The 22,563-nt window shown below is 55.6% G+C and overlaps 1 protein-coding gene across 1 annotated transcript; it reads right to left on the bottom strand.

The window, feature by feature from the left end:
• Positions 1-214: 214 nt before the first annotated feature.
• On the bottom strand, positions 215-9,017 carry PAX1 (paired box 1). The gene is made up of 5 exons (XM_083830516.1): positions 8,763-9,017; positions 6,971-7,600; positions 5,918-6,060; positions 5,616-5,832; positions 215-3,205 (listed from the first exon to the last, which is right to left on the bottom strand). The coding sequence occupies exons 1-5, from the start codon at positions 8,764-8,766 to the stop codon at positions 3,114-3,116; spliced, it is 1,086 nt and encodes a 361-aa protein (XP_083686642.1). The 5' UTR covers positions 8,767-9,017; the 3' UTR covers positions 215-3,113.
• Positions 9,018-22,563: the final 13,546 nt, after the last annotated feature.

Raw genomic sequence — 22,563 nt, 5'->3', positions numbered from 1 at the left:
AACTCCGTGATCTACTCCAGCTCATTTTCCTCCCACTTCACACTACTTCTTTCTCTGCTGCTGTCAGCCTTAGGAAGGCACTTGCTGTGGCAAATTTCCCCACAGTGACATGCTGCCCATTACATTTCCAGCTGGAAATGTCTGCATTTCTTACTGGGAGTGCCGGCAGTCTCCGTGGCACCTGCTGCTGCTGAGGCCATCAGCACTTGTGTCCTGCTGCTGACCTGTGAGCTGGAGTGCCTGTTTTGCTCTAGAAAACAGGCTTTTTGTGGCTTCAAAAGCCCCGCTCAGTCCCATGTTCCCCCTCATCTGAGGCAGGTGTCACTGCCTGCAGACCCAGCAAGGCAGAGCCTCGCAGCAAGGCAGCGTGGGGCGCAATGAGGCTTGCTTCTGGGGGACACACGGCTGCCATGGGGGTTCTCCCACCCAGCAAGGTTTCTCCTTGACCCCCTCTGCAGGGAACACCAAGCCACGGTGTCATGACCTGCCCCAGCACGTGATGGTGGATCACTGCGGGGACAGCCCACCGGGTTTTGCTCTTTGGCTGCTCCGTCTGCACCATGAATGGCACTGGGCAAGGGCAGCGGGGAGCAGGCTTGGGGTGCCTGGGGGCAGGTGCCTGGTCCCGGTGTCAAGGTTCCTCTCTCACCCAGCAAAGCACAGGAAAAGTTCAGACAGCTACAAGCTTTCAGAAGCCTGAGTTAAACCCGACGGCTGAAACAATGCCCAGGCAAACTTTTTTTTTTTTTTAATGAGAAGTCCCTTCCATAGTCATGATTGTTAGAATTGCATCTTTAATAAAGGCTACCGACAGTCAAAGAGACAAGCACAAAACAGAAGGCAGAAGCCAGACGATGAAAGCCACTCTGCCACTGCGCGGCATGCTTCGCTCTGCTCCCTGGCTCTGCTCTGTGCCTGGCTGCAGGCATCGTCCCGTGGCTTTGTGCTGCAGCTCTTTGTGACACCTTCTCCCTATACCTGCGGCAAGGCAGGTTTGGTGTGACTGGGCACATCCCCTCGCGTCCCTCTGTTCCCCAGCTGGGAAAGCGAACCCTTCCTTGCAGCTTGCAGCAGGCTCCTTTCACGTGTCTGCAGAACAATAGGGTCTCCCTCTGGTGGCAAATCCAGCCTGAAGTGTGCGGCCACTGCAGTGGGGCCTGCAGGGCAGGCAGCTATCTGGGGTGATGGGGATCGGGGCTGAGGTGGGCGCGAAGTGTCGCCGGGGGCTTCAGGTGGCTTCCCGAGAGCACTGGCAGCTCGCACCCATCCCAACGGGATGCCAGTCCAATGCGCTGGCTGCCCAGCAGAAGGCTTCTCAGCAGCCAGAGGGATGGGGACACAGGGCACTCAGTCTGACCCCTCTGGGGATGTGACTCTGCCATGGGGCCACCAGGGGCTGTGGTGAGGTGGGGGGGGGGGGCTGGTCTAAATGGGGCACCGAGCTGCTCCCAGGGGATGCCAGCAGATCTGTCCCGCAGAGAGCTTGAGCCCAGGGCTGAGCTTGGCCAGAAGAACCCTGTTCATCCTGTTCAGGGGCAGGGTGAGCCAGGGACACCACGGGGACACCCTGGGGGCAACCAGGTTCCCACGTCCTAGAGGATGGCTGAGCTTCTTCAGGCCCTACGTGGCAAGGTTTAAGGGCTGGGTGTGCAAAGGGCTCCTTTGGCCTCCCAGACCAGCAGAGTCCCTGCAGGGACAGTGCTCGGCCATCCTAATTTCTGCTCAGGTTTTTCTCTCTTCCCTGTGAGGGACTGTGTTTCTCCTGCAGCAATCGGGAGACAGAGGCCCCGTGTGTGCATTTGCACTTTAGGGGTGTTTCTGTCACTCCTCTTTTCTAGGGCTGGTCTCACCCATGCTCTAATGTAGCTTTATGTGGATAAGCCTAGACTTAGTGAGAGCTGTCAGCATCTCTCTCAGGTGACTCTTCCATCCTCGCATCCTTTAAAATGTACCCTGTGGCAGTGCGGGAGGCAGGCCTGGCCCTGGGACAGCACTCTCGCCTGCTTACAATTCCCTCCTTCCCCTCCCGTGCTTTGTAGTCAGTTGCAAAGACCAGCTCTGGCTGGAGGCTTCGTAGCGGCAGAGGCAAAACTGAATTTTGCCACCCTAAGGTTGAAGGCAAAATAATTTCCCGGGGTGGGATGTCGAATTTGGCATCATTCTGCCTCCCTCCCACAAAGACACGCTCTCTGCAGAAAGCCAGGCGTGTATTCTGCTGCCAGGATATTTCCTCCCTGCCCCACTGGAGGACCTTCCCCTTCTCCAGACAATGCAGGGACCAAAGCCAATGGCAGCGGCTGGTGGAGCCAGGGAATTCAAAAGCCCAGCAGAGCCCATTCTGGTTGCACCCGAGCCAGATGGACAGGAGGGGAGGCACAGACCCCGGTGTGTGGGCTGCAAGGGGGCAGCCCCAAAGCACCGCTCTGCATCCAGTGGGGGCACAGACCCCTGCCGCAGGGCCGCCCTGGGCTGCAATGCACCTGCAATTCCTGCTGCCCCACATTTGGGTCCGCACTGGGGAAGGATGCCGGAAGCGCATGGTAGTCACTTTTTATTAAGGTTTGTTATTATAAAAATATATCATAAAAGTTGTGGCTTATTTGTCCATTTACACTCTGGGGCAGAAGTCTTGCAAGGAGAGTGCTTCGGCACACTGTATGGCCAGCTGCAGGTTCCTCCCTGGAGGAGATGCACTCCCGAGGGGGGGACAGAGCCCAGGATGCGCCGAGCAGAGGCTGGGGATGGAGGCCCCCGCTGCTCCACGTCTGGCAGTCTTCAGAGACAGCAGGGAGGAGAGAGAGAAAAAACTGAGAGCGAGGAGGGGAAAAAAAAAAAAAAAAAGGACAAAATAAAGATGGAAGGCTGAGCCTCTTCTGTCACCCCTTTCTGATCCGATGGAGGTAACGTGTCCCTCTGGGTAGTGTGAGTGTCCCGACCGTGTTCCCTGGAGTGGGGATTTGCCATGGGAGGCTGTAACCTCTCTCCAGCCTCACACCGGCCTCCTTGTCTCCGCAGGCACCTGCTGGAGGCAGTGGCACTTCAGGAACAGTTCGGTTACAGTTTGTAGGCGCTTGATCCGAGGGTGACCATCCCTTGACTGCTGCTCCACGGCTCTAGGAAGAGGAGGCTGGGATTGAGAGTCCGTGGATAGTGTTCAGAGGGTCTGGAGATTTGCCCGCAGGGCTGGCAGTTTTTCTGTCTGTGGCTGCAAGAAGAATAGAGGGGGAAAGAAAGACAACAGCAGAGCAGTGGATTACCAGCCTCCAACTTTCCCGGGGAAACAGGGAGGGAAGGGGAGATGCATCTCCCAAGCGACAGGGACCGCAGTGGGGACAGACACCCTCTGCCATCTGCCCGGGAGGTGATCTGGACCCGGCTCTTGTGCTTCCACAGCCTGCTGGAGAAAGGCACCGAGTCCTGCCCTGTCCCCGGGCTGCTCACCTCCCTGCCCACCTGCACAGGTTTCCCTGATTTGCCATGGGGGTGGAGTCACGCCTTGTCACCAGACCAGGGAGAGAGCCGTCCCCGCACTGCCTTTTTCTGGGGCTCCAGCTCTTTGAGGGGCAGGGGGAGCATTTGGGGGCACAGGCTCTTTTTCTGCATGTTTTTCGGCGTGCATTAACAGTCATATAGCGGGGTGCTGATGCAGGCAGGGCAAGGGTCCGGATGTCAGGTTTGAGCCCTGTCTTGGATGCAGAGACAGGTCCTGTGCTGCACAGGGAGCGGCAGAGAGAGCGGCAGGGAGAAATCGGAGGGGAAAGGAGGGGAAGGGGAGAGGGGATGGGCCCGCCATCAGTGCCGGCTGGGCTTAAACTCCTTGTGAGCTCGGCACGGCCCCAGGACCCGTGCAACCGCCGCACCGCCCCTGTACGCGCCATGGGGGCAGGCAGGGGGTGCGAAAAGCCCCGGGGCTGCTGCGGACGTGGGCACGGGGCAGGGGCTGAAAACAGACAATCGTAAACCTTTTTTTCACTTCAAGGGGACCTTGCGGGAGAGCGACAGCAGTGAAATCAGAACAGGTCTGAGCAAGAGGGTGAAATATCCCGGCCGACCTCCCCTTTCTCCCTTCTCTGTTCTTTCCTTTGCTCCCTTCCCTGCCTGCCTGTTCCCCCCGCTCTGGGCCAGCAGAAGCGGGCGGCATGGGGCTGCCCCCCTGAGCGGAGCGCGGCCACTGCTGGCACAAAGCCCCCCGGACCCTCCTGCACAGCCCCAGATCCCCTGGACCTCCCCGGCCCCCAGGCACCCTCGGGCCACTGCCCAGGTAACCCGGCTTTGCCTGGCCCCGGGTCTAACAGAGCCGAACCAGAAATTCGATCCAAAGGCAAGGGGAAAAAATGTATAAAAAATAAATGTATAAATGTATAAAAAATAAATGTATAAAAATTAAATTAAATTAAATTAAATTAAATTAAATTAAATTAAATAAAGTCCGCGGGCTGGGACTGGGACAGCTTGAGGATCGCCAAGTCAGAAAATTCAGCCTCCGAGTCACTTAAAAAGTGAGAGAGTCACTTAAAAAGGCATCTTTCCTCCATCATTTGTTTCCTTTTCCTTTCATTTTTTTTCTCTCTCTCGTTCTTTCTACATTTTTTTTCTTTCTCTCTCTTCCTTTCGCTTTCTTTCACTTTCTTTCGCTTTATTTTTCTTCTTTCCTTTCTTTCCCCTTCTTTCTTTTGCTTTCTTCTTTCTTGCTCTCCTTTCTCTTTTTCCTTTCCTTTTTTTTCTCTACTCACTCCATCCCTTTCTCACTTTTCGTTTCCTTTATTTTAAACAAAAAAATAGGTTTACTATTGTCCATTTTCAGCCATTGATACTTGCAATTATTCATCCCTGAGATGACTGATATAAGTCACAGCAGGTTCCCGTAGTTAGATAGAAACGGTAAAAGGTCGTATAAAAAAATAGAATAAAGAAATGAACTAATAAGTGGGAAATGAATTACAAATGTGAAAAATATTAGAAAGTCGAATACCACGAAAAAGAAAGATATTGACGGGGATTTTATATCCAGAACAGATGAGCTGGGATTTCTTAAACGAAACCACCTATCAAGGAAATAAAGCTCCGATAACTGAACCGAAATAATTAACAGGAGATAAAAGCAGTGTCCCAATTAGCAGCCGCTGGTAAAGGCGTTCAGAGCAAACGCGTGCTCCGCATACAGACTTCATCTGAGTGCTGCCTGCGGCGGGGAGCGGGGAAGATTTATTTATCACGCTGATAACTGCTGCCCTCTCCCCGGGCTGGCAGGGGAGCAGCGAGGCTGCCCTTGGCACGGCGCTCCGGGGGGCTGCGGGGGACCCCGCTGCTGGGCCGAGCGGCTGCAGCTCTGCCCGCACGGCGCTGCGGGCCCGCGAAGTCTGCGGGATACAGGCATGGAAAGGCGAGGGCTGGCCCTGGGTCGCGCCGCTTCCTCGGCCGTTCCCAGCGCGGGCGGTGGCACACGGCGAGGAAAAAATGGTTTCCCGTCCCCCACCCCCTGGGATGCTCTGCCACGATTCGGGGCCATCGAACACCCGGCCGGGGGGCTCTCCGCCGCCCCGTCGGGGCGAACCAGGTCCCCCCCGCCGTCCCTTTCTGCTCCCGGCCCCCCGTGCCCCCCGGCCCCCGCTCACCTTCCCTGCCGGGCTGCTTGAACGCCATCGCGCTGGCCAGGTCGCCGCCGTGCACCGCCACGCCGGGGCCGTGGTGGCCCAAGGGGCTGCTCTGCGGCTGCCAGGGGTGGCCAGGGGGGATGTAGCCGCCGGGGCCGCCGTAGACGCCGTGCTGGTTGGAGGGGGGATAGGCGCAGGCCGGGAGGAAGCTGCCCACGGAGGAGAGCCCCGGGGCGGGCTGGGGACGGGCACAGACACGCGTCGGGCACGGGGCGGCGGCGTCCCGGCGGCGCCCCCGGCGCCCGCCGCCCCCCGCCCGGTACCTGCGGGTACTTGATGTCCCCGTCCGCCGCAGCCTTGTCGATGCCGTTGACGGGCTGGGCCGGGGGAAAGGCCGTCCTGTTGACGCCGGGCCAGTCTTCCATTTTGGGGGGGTAGGCAGAGCCCTCGGTGCCGGCCAGCGCCCCTGGGCGGGACAGAGCCGCGGCGCCGTTAGCCTCGGCCCTCGCCCCCCGGCCGGGGGAGCTCCGCGGACAGCCGCGGAGGGGCCCCGCTGCCGGCCCCGCTGCGCTGCCCCAGCTAGCCGAGGCGCGGCACCCCCGTCCGGCTCTGCCCGCCACCCCGGCACTTTCCTGCTCTCCATAATTTAGGAGGCCCGACTCCTCTCTCTTGGCGAAGGAGATTTATAAAAGTGACATCGGAATTTTTAAAGATGAATGATTGCGCAGAGGGGAATGCATGCGGTTGATTTACCCGGGTTTGGGGAGGATAAAAGGACTCGCCCCCCGCCCTACCCCGGAGCCGGCGGGAAAACCGGGCCGGGGCTCGGGGCTGCAGTGACATCCATTCGAAAAGACGCGCCTCTGGCCTTCTTCCTTCTCTAAAAAAACGGGCAGATTTCTTGGGGGACGCCCGCAGAGATCCGCCGTGCCGCCCAGCTCTCAGAAGCCATTTGCTTTCCCCTCTTTCCCTGCTTTTTTCCCTCCCCTGGCTTGTTTTCCCCCCCTTTTTACCCCCACCCCCTCCGTTTTTTTTGTTTTTTTTTTATTTGCAAAGGGAAATTCAGGGCTCCGAATTTGCGGTCGGCAATCTATCATCCTACGAAAATATTTTCCACATTTTTCATAAAAAGTTCAAGATGTCTGAGCCTCGCCGCATCTGGCCCCACCGCTCCGTCCTGCCGGCGCGGGGTGCGGAGATCAAAAAAATAAAATGAAACAAAATAAAATAAAATAAAACAAAACAAATCCCCCAAAGCCCGGGCCAGGGAGAGCTGCTCGCCGGGTGGGGAAGGGCCGATGCCTGCCGAGCCCGGCGCTCCCAGGGCAGCGCGAGGCAGGGCTGCGGCCCGAGAGCGCGCCTGTCGCAGTACCCACCCGTCTGCTCCATGAAGGTCCGGATGCCCAGGATGTTGGTGACAGAGTGAGCCGACGGCCAGGAGCGGGGCAGGCTGACATGGGCCGCCGCGACGGGCGCGCCGGGGTGGGTGCCCATCTTGGCGGCCGGCGAGGCCATGGGGCTGGGGTAGGGGTACTGGTAGATGTGGTTGTAGGGCAGCGCAGGCTGGGGGGGTGGCTGCTTGCTGCCATCGTAGGGGCCAGGCTGGGAGAGGCTCCCAATCTTGTTCCGCAGGATCCTGCTGATGGAGCTGACCGAGGGCACGTTGTATTTGTCGCAGACGCCGTCCGCCAGCAGCCGGTCACGGATCTCCCAGGCGAAGATGCCGGGGTCGCCCTGCTTGTAGTCGCGGATGTGCTTGACCACATTGGGGGTGGTGACCCGTGGCTTGCTGCCACCGATGGCCCCAGGCAGGATGGAGCCCGTCTCGTTGTAGCGGGCCAGGATCTTGCTGACGCAGCCGTGTGAGACGCGGAGCTGGCGGCTGATGTCGCAGGGCCGGATGCCGAGCTGCGCCAGCTCCACGATCCGGAGCCGGATGGCGTTGGGCAGCGGCCGCCCGTTGACGAACACGCCGCCCAGCTGGTTCACCTCCCCGTATGTGTGCTCTGCCGGGGCCGGGCCACGCCGGGCCGGGACACAGCGTTACCGGCGGCGGGCACCAGGAGCAGGGCAGGGGAGCAGGGGTAAGGGCACTGGTGGGAAGGGGCGGAGGGGGCGCAGAAACGAGTCTGCGAAAGCCATGCCCCTTGGGCAGTCTGGCCAGCTCACATCTAAGGAGACTGGGACAGTGGGAGAGGAGAGGAGAGGGAGAGGAGAGGGAGAGGAGAGGGAGAGGAGAGGGAGAGGAGAGGGAGAGGAGAGGGAGAGGAGAGGGAGAGGAGAGGAGAGGAGAGGAGAGGAGAGGAGAGGAGAGGAGAGGAGAGGAGAGGAGAGGAGAGGAGAGGAGAGGAGAGGAGAGGAGAGGAGAGGAGAGGAGAGGAGAGGAGAGGAGAGGAGAGGAGAGGAGAGGAGAGGAGAGGAGAGGAAGAAAAAATAGAAAAAAATAGAAAAAGAAAGGGAAAAAGAGTGAGAAGGGGGGAAGGAAGAAATGGAGAAACAAAGGGGAAAGCAAAAAGAGAAAGAGAAGGGGGACTGAGAGAAGGAGCGAGAGAAGGAAAGGAAAGAAAGGAAGAAAGAAAGAAAGAAAACGAAAGAAAGAAAACGAAAGAAAGAAAGAGAAAAAGAAAGAGAGAGAAAGAGAGAGAGAAAGAGAGAGAGAGAAAGAAAGAAAGAAAGAAAGAAAGAAAGAAAGAAAGAAAGAAAGAAAGAAAGAAAAGAAAAGAAAAGAAAGAAAAGAAAGAAGAAAGAAAAGAAAGAAAGAAAAAAAAGAAAGAAAGAAAAAGGAAAGAAAGAAGAAAGAAAAGAAAGAAAAGAAAGAAAGAGAAAGAAAAATTAAAAGCAAGAAAAGAGCAGAACAGCAGAGAGAAGGGAGAAGGAAGGGGACCATGAAGTCGGGCAGAGCAGAGCGCTCTCCCACGCCGGGACCAGCCGCCACGACGGCCCACAGAAGCCGCTCCGCAGCCCGGCCTCTGCTCAGCGCGGCCGCGCAGTCCCAGTCCCTGTCCCCGTCCCGATCCCGGTCCCGGCCCCGGTCCCGGCGGCGGGCCGGGGTCGGTCCCGGCGCCCGCCGGCCCCCCCCCGCGCCCCCCCGCCCGCAAAGCGAAACCGCGGCGGGTCGCGGCGCCGCCCGGCCCGGTCCCAGCCCTCCCCGCGGCCGCCCGCGCTTACCCATCGCCCGGTACCGGGGGAGCGCCGCGCAGCCCGGGGAGGGGGCGCCGCCGGCCCGCCGCTCCGCAGCCGCAGCCGCCGCCGCCGCCGGCCCGGCATAGAGGGCGCGGGACCGCGGAGGGGGGCGGCCCGGCCGCGCCGGCTGGGGGCGGCCGGCGGGGGGCGGCGGCCGCGGGGCTGTCCTGGCGGCGTCGCGCCGGTTCCCCGTTCGCGGGGAGCCCCCGCCGCTACTTGGGATCAATTTGACGTGGGAACCACGTCAATCCCGGCCGTCACGCTGGAGGCGCCCCGCGGCCGCCCATTGGCTCCCGCCCGCTCCTAAATGGCCGCGGCCCGGGGGGGGCCGGCTCCCTCCGCCCGCCCCCTCGGGGCGAGCGCCCCGGCGCGGCCACCGCTCCCCGCCCGGGGGCCGCCGGCGCCTTCCCCCGGTCCGTCTCCCCCCCGGGGCGCCCCCCGCCCGGTACCGGACCGAGGGAAGGCGGAGCGGGGTCCCCCCGCCCCCCGTCCGAGGCGGCGGGAACCCCCCGGACCCCTCCCGCGCCTGTTCCCACGCGGGACGGGGCCGGGACGCGCACCTGCGCCGCCTCTAGCCCGCAGCCCCGACGGCCGCCGCGGGACACGGACACGTGGGGGGGGCATCGAGGGGGCAGCGGGAGGCCGGGCCGGGCCGGAGACGTCTGGGGTTCCCCGAAGCCTGCCGCTGCTCTGCCCGCACTGAAATCCGCCCCGCTCTCTCACCGGCAGCTAACACAGGAGAGCAGCCTCGTGAAACGCGGGTGGGGCGAGCGCCGAGCGCTGAGGTTTGGTTGATTTTTGCGTGTCCCCCCCCGGAAAGACAGATCGAAAGATCGTGAGTGTTTGTACGCAGACGGCCGAAAGGCTGGAGGGAGAAGGGGGCAATCGCCTCGCAGGCAGCCGCGGGCATCGCCCGCCGCGGCCCCGTTCCTGCGCTTCGGGATGCGGCAGGACGCGGGGCTGGGCCCGCCGGCCGCCCCGGATCCGGCCTCGCCGCCGACGGCCCGGGCAGGGCAGCCGCTGCCACCCCACCCCACCCCCCCCCCCCGAAGGGGCCTTTCCCTAACGAGCAGCAGGCGTTAATTGCGCCGGTACCGCCGCCGCGTGTAAACGGCCGGAGGGCGAACCCGGCTCGCGTGGGAGCGCAAACGGCGTCTGCGGCCCGCGGTGCGGAGGCCACTCGGGGACGGGCATGGCTACAAGCCCTCCCCGGGCCCCCTCTCCTCGCCCCCCCCCCGCCCCCCCCCCGGGGGATTAAACCCCTGCGCACACGGTGGGGCCGCAGCAGGCAGTGCCGCCCGAGAGCTGGGAATCCGTCTTCGGGAGAGTGGAGCGGATCGATTAAAAAGCAGTTAAGCATTGCGAAGGGGTGGGTGCCCCGCGTTTGCTTTCCCCCCTCTTAGCCCTCCCCGGCTGCAGGGCCCGGGTGCACCGTGGCCAGGAGTTTCCCTTCCTCGGCCGCCCGAACAGGACGGAAGAAGCTCCCTGCAGCATGCGGGAAGGAGGCAATCGAAAGGCGGCCGCGAACGCGAGCTTTCTTTCTCCTTGCCCTGTCATTCCGACGGAACAATTTTTCCGGTGCGTCTGGGAGTCCCGGTCCCCCTCGCGGCTCATCCTTTTCCCCCGGGCCGCCTCCAGCCCCCAGCGGGGCTCACCGCCGCTGCTCGCCCACGCCCTGCTCCGAGCCGGGCTGAGGCAGAGGCCTGCCCGGGGGCGGCCGAGCAGGCACCGCTCCTGCCCCCACGGACCCTCCCGAGTTCCTTGCTGGCTGGGAAACCCGGCACAGCGGCGGCCCCGAGCCCCCGACGGCGTGGCTGAGCGGGTGGCAGCGCTGCAGGGGCAGCAGCCCGCACCCACTGGGGCTCCCCGAGCCGGTCCGGCCCCAGCCCAACCGCTGCCCCCCGGCCGGGCCAATCTCTTGTCTCCCTCTGTTGGGAAGTGCGGAGAAATCCGCCCCGGGCCGGTGGGGGCTCTGGGCAGCCGCGGGTGGGATCCCGCCAGGGATGGGACAGGGGGCCTTTCCCTGGGCGGTTGAAGAAATAAATATGCCCCTCCCCGGGCACCTGCTGCGGGGCAGCATCGCACAGCCGGGCGGCCCGTGGCTCCGCCGGCTGCTAGCCAGGAGGAGCAGGAGAAGTTCGGCTGCCTTAGGGGGTCGGGGACGTGACTGCGGGCCTTATGTGAACGGGAAAGGGTCCTCTCGGCCCGGCCTGCTGCCAGCGGGCAAACAGCAGGCAGGGAAGGGGAGCAAACGAGGAAGGATAGACGAAAGCAAAGAAGAACGAAAAGAGGAAGAAAAAGAAGAAAACGAATAAAAATGAAAATATGGAAATAAAACAAAGAACGAAAAGAAGAAAAAGAAAATGAAGAAAATGAAGAATGACAAGAAGAAGAAAAAGAAAATGAAAGAAAAACGGGAAGAGTGGAAGAAGAAACAAAAGGGAGGAGAAAGGGGAAAAGAAAAAAGGAAAAAGAAAAAAGAAAGAACAAGGAAAGAAGGAACAAGAACAAGAAGAAGAAAAGAAAAATAAAAAATGTAAAAAATAGAAAAACAAAAAAAAAAGGAAAAGAAAGAAAAATGAAAAGAGGAAGAAGAAGAAAGGAAGAAGAAAGAAGAGAGGAAGAAGAAGGGAGAGGAAGAAAAGGAAGGAAGGACAGCGGCTGCAGTGAGTGGGGCTGAGTGGCCAGGATCCTGCGGGCAGCCCGGGGCAGAGCAGAGAGGGGGTCTCTCGGACACAGGGGTCCCTCCCGCCCCCTCTCAGAGGCCGCCCGACGGCAGCCGCTAGGGAAGGGAGCAGCGCCGGCCCGACACCGCTGGGAGCCCTGCGCCGCCCTCGGCAGCTGGTACCAGGGAGCAGGACCCAGCACCGGGCTCGGCGTACCCAGGCCTGCCCCCCCCCAACCCCCCGGGGCGGCTCCTCCCTGCCCCCGCCCTGCCTCCGAGATGGTTTTAATTTGCTCAGGCTCCTTTTCCCCCTTCCACCCCTTCTTTCCCCTCTCCTCTCTCAGCCCTCTTGGTTTATTGACGCTCCCGCCTGCCTCCGGTTTTGATTTAGCATCATGAGCTCACGATCCAGCATGGAAAATATTAGGCTGGGGTGAAAGCAAGGGGAGGGCAGCCCCTGTACCCCCACCCCCAGTGAGGGGCAGGCTGGGGGGCACCGTCCCCCTCTTCCTCTTCCTATTCCTCATTTTCCCTTTTTCAAGCCCCAGAGCCCCCCATGCTGAGGTAACGGGTGGGTGTGGGGGCGTTTTTAGGGCGAGTGCTCCTGGGGCTGAGCTTCACATGGCTGCATCGCCGCACGGCTAGTTTGGCTGGAAAAATGTAGCGGCAGTGAAACAGGTAGCTATGTTTTTTTTAATTTTAGTTTAGTTTTATTTTTTGTGGTAGAAATACCAAGAACATTGCTCTACCATGGCAGCTGTCAATTAGTATAGTTAAAGGTAGGGGTTCCCCTGTGTTTCCCCATTATTTATTCTGTACCCATTAATGAGTCAGAATTGCTGCGGTTCTTAGAGGGAATATTTAGTTTAGTCATGGTTATGGAGTTCATTTTCTGTCACAATCAGTCAAAATTAGAAAATCCTATTTCAGGCTGTTCAAACTGAGCGCCTGCTCACAGCAGACACACTGCAAAGCATAATGTTTCTCTCTCGCAAAGTGGAGTGCAATATTATCTGAGTGCCTGTGCGTGTGCTTTTTGTGTCAGAAGGATCACAAAATTACTTCTGACAATTTTTTTCTTGAGTGTTTTGACACCGGCTAAATATAGAGAGCTGAAGTATCCTGCTGTGATGAAAAAAAAAATGCTTTCTGTTTTCTAAAGAAAAGGCTTGGAGAGCTCAAAAATAAAATCATTCTTCAAAGCTTACTGTGCTGTCTGAGCCATTTTGTTTAATCATATATTTCAGTTTGGCCACAGGTTTGGCCACAGGTTGAGTAATTAACAATAACTTGGTTTCATTTGTCAAAAGCAATTTAACTGTAGAAAATACACCCTGCTGCAAGCCAGAAGGCTTCTCAATTCCACATAAGGGAAGAAAAAATAGATTTTTATGTTTGGATTATTGTTTTTTTTTAAAGACTAAATGTTGATCTCTGTGCTGGTCAGATTCTTAAAGTGCAAATGATACCAGGACCCTGGATCCTTAATAAATTCTGTCCAGTTCTTGTGCAAAACACGTTGATCTGAGGACAATACAAATCATTTTACATTATCACCATTGTTTAAATTAATAGCGATGGATGTATCCTACCTTCCTTTTTTTCTGACAGTATCACCATTTCCTCCTCCTTTTCTGCCTGCAAACCATTTAAAAAGACTTGAAAGTCACCTTTGGTGGATTTCAGATATATTTTAATGTCCCGAGCAACGTGTGGATAGTAGGGGGGATAGATGCAGCCCATGTGCACTGGTCTGCTGTCAGCGACAGGGGGGCACTGCTGTGGGCCCCCAGCTGGCCTGATTCGGCGACACAATTTGACAACTGCAGGGCAGTTCACGCGGTGACAGGGACATCTGCCTGACGTATGTGAGGGGACCGGCAAGCAGGAGCAGTGGGCTGAAGGCAGAAACCGAGCCCACATGCAGAGGGATGCAGCAGGATGGCTTCTCGCAGGGAGGCCAGCCTGCAGAGTGCCCTCTGGGGGGCTTCTGCCTGCACTCTACCTCTGGGTGCTGGGGGTGGCCAGGGCCCCGGCAGAGGCTGTCCCCGCCAAGTGACATCCCTCTCTCGCAGCCTTGCAGTGCCCGGCCACCCCCTTTCTGCTCGGGGCAGTTGAAAACGTGTGTACACCCCCGGGTCTGGAGGCACGTGGCGTGTCACCGAGCTTTTGAGCTCCCCAGTTTGCTGAGGTCATTGCAGAAAAACTCCTTTCAGCTCCTGCGTTGTGCACTTCCTTGCTGCCTGCTTTTTTTCCACCTCGTGACAAGTGCTGGAGGCAGCGTCCCCACCAGATCCTCCTGCAGCCTTGCCCAGGGCAAGAGGAAGCCCCCATGCCATATGCCCCCTGCGAGGCCTCGCCCAGCCCCACGTGGTGCTGGTGACCCCTGGGGCTCTGCTGGGAGCCAGAGGTGCCCAGGGCACTGCAGGGGTGGCCAGCACCTCTGCGGGCAAGAAGTCCTCCTGAGACTGGTGGCATCAATGCCACCCCTCCATTCCCTTTGGTGGATATTGGTCCTGCAGTGCACTGAAAGAGAAACAAAAATAATACTAATAGTATTTTCCTTTAGATTAAGGTCTGGCTTACTATTAAGCCCATATGGAAGTCTTTGCCTGAGTGTAAATCTTTGCATGATCAGGTTATTAGCTTGCACCAAACTTTGCAAACAAACGTTGCACGTGCTTGCAGACAGGAGGAATGAAGGGCTGCTAAATCTATTCCTTTGTTTTCGCACTGAAATGGATTTCTCATGACCATAATGAAGTGGGAAGGCTGTACACTTGGCAGAGGAGCGGACATTCAGTCGCACTCATGGAAAAACACATCGAGGAGGCTGAAATAGCACCCGGCTGACTTGTTGCGTTTGGCACCCTGTGCACAAAGAATAGCGGCAGCAGATGCATCAGTGGGGGCTCGGAGACCTTTGCTCGTGCAGGAGGCGGCTAGGCTTTGTGGCACGAGGCTCTGGGGCAGTGTCAGCACCCAGCGGGCTTGGGCAGGGTGACACACGTTCCTGGTGATGTGTCCGTGGGCTGTGCGCAGGATCTGCTCATCCCTGTGGCATCCTGGGGAGGGACAATGGGGGGAAAAAGAAGGGGCATGCAGAAAGGTGATGAAGGACACAACAGGGTGTGTTTCACAGAGCGTGAGGTTCCTTCTGCAGCCCTTTGTGCCACGGCACAGCAAGCCACAGCTGCTGTGAGCAGGGCACTCTGCAAGGTGTGTGCACGGCTTGCTGCTCTAGGTGCCCACGAGCTGTGTTTCACACGGCCGTACCAAAGCATCCCATCGATGTCAGAGCCATTTAGTGGCAGGTAAACTCTTTTCAGGGATCATTTCACAGCAGAAACTTGTATCAATATGAAAATCCACTGAGGTGGCAAGGCAGGGGTGAGGTGAGCGGCAGAGAACATTATAACCATCATAAAGACGCTGAATAATCATCTCAAAACTGTGTTTATTCCTCCCTCTATGTGACACGGGGGATATAAAATGGGATTTACAGCACAGAAAGTGCTCGGCTGTGAAGAGCTGCCTTGTTGCTCATTCTAGCGGTTTCTGCAGCCCTGGAGCACCTCTTCCTGTGAACAGCACCAAGGCACAGCCCTTCCTCCTCCTCCTCCTTCTCCTCCTCCTCCTTCTCCTTCTCCTCCTTCTCTTCCTTCTCCTCCTGATGTTAAAATAGTTGTTTATGTCTCTATAAGTTGTTTTCATTGCAGTCTTTCTCCAGAGAAAAAAAAAAAAGAGAAAAGGAAAAAAAAAAGCCCTCTGAGCAAAAAGGGTCTTTTTTTAATTTTCTTTTCTTTTTTCCAGTGGTGTGGTATTTGAGTAGAAATGTTCTGAGATGCAAAAGATGGTTTTCCAACTGCATTTTTCTGACAGTTGAGGTAAGAGACAATGACAAGTCCTGTATGGCTGGAAAAGTTTGATTTTCATTACAGGGAAAAGATTAAATATTTTGGGATCTCTCTGCTCTGAACCGCACCTCACTGCTGGTGGTGCCCTGAAGCTCTTGGTCTCCTCCTGGCCCCCCTTCACCTCTGCCTCCTTTTTTGTCCATGCAGGCAGAAGCCAAGCCCCGATCCGCTCTGGCTGGTGTGTGGTGGGATGGGGATGGCACAGATGTTATTTTAACCAGGTGTTGTGTCCAACTCGATGCACCAGGGCAGGCACAAGGTGCCCCCTGAGACCGTAGCTGAGCCCCTTTCTTGCTCTGTAGCCACCCAGGCACCCCCCAGACCAGAGGGACTTACTGGCTTTTTGCAGAACACACCCAAGGATTCAACCTGCATAACTTTGTCTAATCCTAATGGGCGGGGGTGGCTGGCTGGGATGTGGAGCAGCAGCAGCAGACGGGATGTGGTTGGCGTCCTTGGGGAGACGACCCCTGCTTCCCAGGGAGCCCGCTCTGCCAGAGCATCACCCCAAGGTCTGAGAAGCAAATGAAATATGCTGCAAGTTATTTCAGCACTCCCACTGATCTCTGGTAGCACTTCTGGAGGTTGGAGGAGCGGTGGGTGTTGAAACGGGAACATCTGATTCGCTGGCTGCCATCTCTGGGATGGGGACCACGAACCGCAAGCAGATCGCGGCTCCTTTCTGCCGCTCCTGCTCCAAACCAAGCCACGATCCCACAGGACGAGCACACAGGTTATCTGAGTCCTCGTGAGCTGTGGGACACGTGCAATTCCCGCACAAACAGTGGCGTGACCGGTGGCTGCTCCGAGCAGCTCCGCTCAGGAGGCTCAGATCTATCTGCACGCAGGTATGGTCCCTCGTGGCACAAGCTCCATCCCCCTGCACTCCCACTGCTGCTGCCTGTCCCTCCTTTGCCAGACAGGAGCAGGGGGACGAGCAGCACTCCAGCCTTGTCGGGACCTGCACCAAGGGCCAAATCCTGCTCTCTAGTCCCCAGGGGACAGCCCCAGGAAAGTCAACACTGCCACCACAGGTCGGGTTTCCCCATTAGCTGGGGGCTGCGGCCAGCCGGGCCAGCAGTTGGGGCAGAATGTGAATGAGACAATGTAAGAGGAAAATGTAAGCACAATTTGTAAAGGCTGCATGCAAACAATGCTTCCTGCTATTAATTCAACGGCATCAATAGCTAAGTGCTTTCAGGGCACAGTATCTATTCTGTTTTCCATTTATATGCTAGAATTGTGGTAGATGTCAGGAGAATTTAATACACATGATGTAGGCATATGAATAAGCTGGATCCTTTTCTGGGAACAAGTATTCATAAGTCTCCATGTGGTTCCACATCTACAAAGACGTGGGTATTTATTTCATGAGATCTGGACTCCATTTCAGGCAAGAAAAATCCCACTAAAGCCAATGGGGAATCTCTCTGTTCACGTCAATGGATCTCAGAGCCCCAATGCAGGAACGCACTTAAAACACATGCTTAACTTTAAAGCCAGGCTTAAGTCTCACCAAAGGCCGTTAGACGTAAGCGTACGCTTGTGCTGAAAGACGAGGAATTTAAACAAGCACTTATGTGCTTACCTGAATCAGAGCTTGGCTTGTGTTCACAGCAGAGCAAAGCTGAGGCTCGTAAAAGAAATACTACAGAAATGGAGCACATTTGAAGTTTTACTTTTCCAGGTTGTCGGTCTGAGTTGTCCGGCCAGTGCAGGGGAAGGGCTCTGCTGCAGATGAAGATATGTGGCTGTTTCTGCTCCAATTTCCAAGAGCTGCAATTTGCAGTTTGCAAACAATATCATGCTCCCTGGTGCGCTGGTACCAATATTGTGCTCCCTGGTGCGTCAGTAATGGTGCTGCAGGGATGAACATCGTAGGTAGGAGGCGACCGTGGGCTGGGTCCTGCCCACGGCACATTGTATTTTGGGGCCTGGTGGTGTGTCAGTCAGAAAAGGGTGGGAACGGGCACACCCGCCGGAGAACAGCAAGTTTTTGGGGGCAGAGGCCCTCTGGACACAAGAGTGAGCTCGGTGCAAGCCCCATCACCTGTCCCTGGGGCGGGAGGGCTGGGGAAACAGGGACGGGAACTCCCCGGGGAGATGGGCGCCAGCAGCCCCTGCACTGTCCTGCATTTTCTCTGCCACAAGCCCTGACTCTCGCTTTTAGCAACCTGCAGTAAGTGAGTGACCTGCTCCGACTCCAGGATTCAACATCTGCAGCGATTAATTTCCTCAGGATTAAATTCCTCTGATTTAAAACAACAGATAATGGCTAATAAGGGGAAACATCCCTATCATAAACACTGCTTTGGCATTTACCATTTGAAATAATTTATATTCTCTGGTCTAGTGGGTTTGTATCACCAGACTTAATGACTGTTTCTGTTTAATTTTCAGATGCTTAATTGCAGTAGAACACTTCAACACCATTAAATTAAAACAAGCTACCAGCTTTTCCTTGCCTATGCTCCTGGCTTGGCTCCAAGTGACATTTAAAGCGATCTCAGATGTTTTATTTCTGCCACACAGGCTGCTTGCTTATGAACAAAAAGTGTGTGTGTGTGTTGGGGCTGGGGGGTGGGGTGGGGGGGGAGTGCGCAGAGCCACCAACATGGGTGCATGAAAACCAACTTCCAGGCAGCGGAGAAGTGGCGGTGGCCACTGTGCCACCACTGCTTTCCCTCCTCCAGCATGGTGACTGCTAGTGAAGCCAGCTGGGCGATGCACCATGGGGCAGTGCTGGTATCTGACAAGGCCAAGGGCCTGGGGGCACAAAGGGACCCCTGCAGGGGGAGCAAACCCCAGCGGAGCACCCTTGGCCCCACACCACAGGACGCCCTCCTCCTCGTCCCTACATGCGCTTTGCTGGGGCTTCGCTGGAAAAGATCCCACTAAGGGGCTTTTCCATGGACAATTTCAAATCTCGGAGCAAATTTTTAAATGTGGAAGTACTTTGAGTTTCAGGTACCTATTAAAAAGGAGTAAGAGGAAATGGAGTTCTTCTATAAGTTAATATTCTTTGGTAATGGATGTTTAGAGTTAGTATGTGTCTTTACAACATCATTCATAGGGGTATTGTTTGCTTCTGACAGTTTTTCTTTTAAGATTAATGTGCTTATGAAAACCTTGTGCACTGCTCTACGAGGCAAGCTCGAAATCCATCAGCAATACCATCGCCATGACACAATGCTGGGAGAGCAAAGCAAATGACAAACAGAATCTGGTTTTTCAGAGACCAGTGTGTGTTGAAGAGAAATGATCTGAAGCAAAATTTGGCCTCTCTCCAGCCACCCTTCCTGTTCTGCTGTTGGCACTACCAGAGAGGAGGGAGAGAGTAAAAATATATGTGAGGGAGTGAAAGAAAAACAAAATTAATTGGGGGGAAAAAATAACTCAAACCTGCTAGTGTTTGGTCTCTTTTTAGCAAACAAGCAAATGGAAAATTCATATAAAGTTTAAAACTATTACAGCCAAACACGCTTGTTATACATATAAATAATTTCATCAGAGATCAGCGGAAACAATGTAATTAGACGAGAGTTGCATTTAACATGTTGGGATTGCATCCAGTTGACATGCATCCTTGTGAAAATTCAAACATCATGGACCAGAACTTTCGCAGTTCTGAACTGCCAAGCTGTGCTGATTTTCTTTTATGCCCCTGATTATTTTCCTGTTTGTTCCCCCGACCCTGATTAGATGAGACAAGGCTGCCACAGGAAACAAGGCAGGGCACGGCACGAGCATGCTGGCTGAGGTCCTACATGCTGCACTTGCACCTGCGGGCAAGGCACAAAGCTATCCCCGGGGCCAGCAGGCTGTGGCTGGGGCCGTGCCCTGCCAGAAAATCGGGCACAAGTGAAATTTGGAGGGAAAATGGGAAAAAAAAATATATATATATATATTTAAAATTAACTTAATTCTTCCGAGTTCTTTAGCAGAGCAGTGAGCAAAATGAGGAGGCGCGGACTTAGCAAAGCATGCAGCTCCTTCCAATGGATCTGCTCTCCCAGTGAAAACTTGTGAAATAAACTTGTGATTTAATAAAGCCCCCAATAAACCTGGAAGTGACCCATTCCCCTCAGAAGTTACAATAAGAGTTGCTGCTCAGGGGTGAAATCCCCTGGGAAGACGGGGGCAGGAGGCAGGACAGCCAACCTCTGGCCGCCAGCTCTGCTTGCTTGGCTACCCACAGAGCTGCTCCCCATTGCTCGTTCTGCAGCAATTTTTGGTGTCCTGACCAAGGGTGCTAACCACAGCCCTACTGCGGAGGAGGCTCTGTGCCATACAGCTTGTCCGGATCAGCAAAATGGGGAGAAGTGAGCAGAGAACCAGAAGCACAGAAAAGGTGAGTGAGTTCCCCAGGATCATTTATTAGGGGAAATGAACAAAAAAACCCCAAAAACAAACAAACAAAAAAAACTGCAGAGAGAACGCAAGTGCCCTAATGGGGAAAACAGCCCATTTCATTCTTTCGTGGTCATCTGCTGTTGTCTGGCACAGTATAAGCACCATTGGTCTGCCTTAGGGTGCTCGGGTACAATCTGGGGCAGCCACAATGCCTGCACTCATGAGCGGCTGCACAGGGTGGACCAGGAGGACTACTTTGGGTTCTTCACCTTCTGCCCTGGGCAGGGTTCACAGCAGCAGCCTCAGCATCGATTTTGATCAGCATCATCCCCTACAGAGTGGGGATCACAATGCCGGCCCTGCACAGGCATGGGGGGCACAGGGCACTCGAGCCAGCGCACCCCCAGCTTCTGCTGAATAATACACGTGAATGGTTTCCTAGGCAAGGCACTTTTGAAGGGGATATCTTTCACCTCTTTGTGACTTCTTCCACAAACACATCATCCTTCAACACCTTCGTGTTGACAAAAGCCTCTGTCAACAGAGCCTGGACCCCGCAGCGGGTGCAAGCCACGCACCACGCACGGCTGCACCGAAAGTGCTGCCAAAAGGTCTGTGTGCGTGGCCAGGCAGCCTCCTGCTGCCCAGCACCGCCGCGCATGTCCTCGCACCATGGCCGGGCTGCCAGAGGGGAATGCTGCATTGCTCCAGGAGGGTGCTTCTGACAAATGCCTTGAAAATACCCCATTTCTTTGGCACAGCAGAGCACAGAAATAAGCTGATGGCTTTGAAAATCCCCACCTGACTGTCACAGAGGTGCTTGCAGGGCCCTGAGATGGATGCTCAACCCATCGATGGCACCTGTAGTGCTCATTTCTAAACCAGACCGAATGCAGATACAGCCCTGTGAAGGAGCTGCCAGGAAGCTCAGCCAGCCTGCAGTACACCAAGCAAATGGCAGCGCACTGAAGAACAGGCTCCAACACGCTGCTGGAGATCACTCCAGCACCAAAAGACCCAGCCTCTGCAGCAATTCCATTCGTAGGGCAAATCTGGGGACCTTCACTGGTGGCCGCTCCTTGGAAACTTCTTACAGCCTTGGCCGAGCCAACTGGAACAGGATTGCTGGTCCCACCTTCTTTTCTTGGCCGAGCGGACAAACACCACTCCTGCATCCTATGCCAAACACCGCAGTGGAAAGGCCATGGCTGAACATGGCAGCAAGCGCCGAGGGATGGGAGAAGTCCACATGAGGAGGAGAAAATGTGGCTGGGTTCTTTAAATCTTCACTCATAAAGTCACAAAAAAAAAAAAAATATATATATATATATACATACACATATATATCTTTACACTGAAGCTGTTTTTTGTTTGTTTGTTTTTGGCAATGTTGCTGAATTCAAGAAGAAATGAAAAAGCAGAGATGCAAGAGGTAATTTATCTCATCAGCCATCATTTCTGAGACACAAAGGTCTGACATTTGGGAATGGAGATGAAGTTCAGCAGGCTTTGTTTGGCAAAAATTAGGAACATTTATGGATTGTCAGCACTCCCTCCACACATGCCTTTTGGGCAAAACTTTCAATTTTTAAAATGTGGAAAAAAGGCAATTTTTCTCAAAATAATGATTTCTAAGATGAATTTATGCTTGGTGGGGATGTTTTGTTTTGTATTTTTGGGGGGGGGGGCGGGTCACTGGGATGGTTACAAGCTCCAGAGTCAGGCCATTTCTCCACACACCCCTCTGGAGCAGACTGGGGCATGCCAAGCCAGCTGTCAGAATCAACAAGAAAGTTTTCTGAGCTGGAAAAAAAAAAGAAGAAGAAGAAAAAAACAATAAAACAGGAGCGGATGCCAGCACACGGCCTGCCCGCTGTGCTTGTGGTGCAGGGGCTGCGTGGCGGTGCAGGGGTCGGGGCATGCAGCTCCCTGCAGTGCTGGGTGCCAGGGATGTGCAGCTTCTCTCCTGGCAGCCCCAGAGGCAGAGCACCTACTGCTGCGCTTCAGGAGGGGGTCTCTTGCTCTGGCCAGGTACGTGTGAACATGGCTCGAGCCCTGCCATTGCTGCTGGTCAGGCCAGGCTGACAACTTCAGCCATGCAGCACCAGGAGTGATAAACGCTGTGCATCTTGCCCGCAGGCTTCTTGTTCTCCTCACCTTTGAGCCCTGCCATTACATCAGCCACAAAATCATAGGAAATGACAGGCCCAAGCCCCAGTTTACATACCTTATTATATACCTGCGTACTCGCCAACACACACAGAAGTGCTATGTGTCAAATATTTGCCCAGGGAATCTGATTCATTTCATCTGCAGAGAGGCCCTGGAACAAACACGAGGCTCGCCTGCGCCACTGTCCCTGCAATCACCAAAAGGGATGCACGCCGCTCTGCTGACTGCCTCCTGAGCAGCCCCAAGCCACCTCCCCACAGCAGACAATGCAGGCACTTTGCCCTGCTCCACGCACAGCCCCTCGTCCAGTGAACAGCCCCTCCAAGGAGCGATCTCACAGCCCCTGGGGGGGCTGAAACCAGAACGGCATGAGGGAGGAAACACACGAGGTGTCACACATCAACCTTCCCAGGGAGAAGCTGGCCTCGGAGCTGGGAAATGCCTCCGAAATGTTTTCAAGCGACTCGGGATTTTCTTTTTTTTTTTTTTCTTCATTTTTTTTAATTCCTGTTTAAAGCAATAATGCATATTTGCCCTGTGGCACATTATCTGCCTCTATATTCTCAAATAAACTATGGAAAATTAGAGTGTCTCTGTTATCTGTTTGCTATCTGCCGTAGGATTAGAGGCGTCATGAACTAAGCTTTGAATCAACAATGTTTTATTGGCTCATGTCACC

This window comes from Anser anser (genome assembly GCF_964211835.1).
Source record: "Anser anser genome assembly, chromosome: 3".
Lineage (NCBI taxonomy): Eukaryota > Metazoa > Chordata > Aves > Anseriformes > Anatidae > Anser > Anser anser.
The sequence above is the reverse complement of the archived record's forward strand: the minus strand, read 5'-3'. Positions and strand labels throughout refer to the sequence as shown.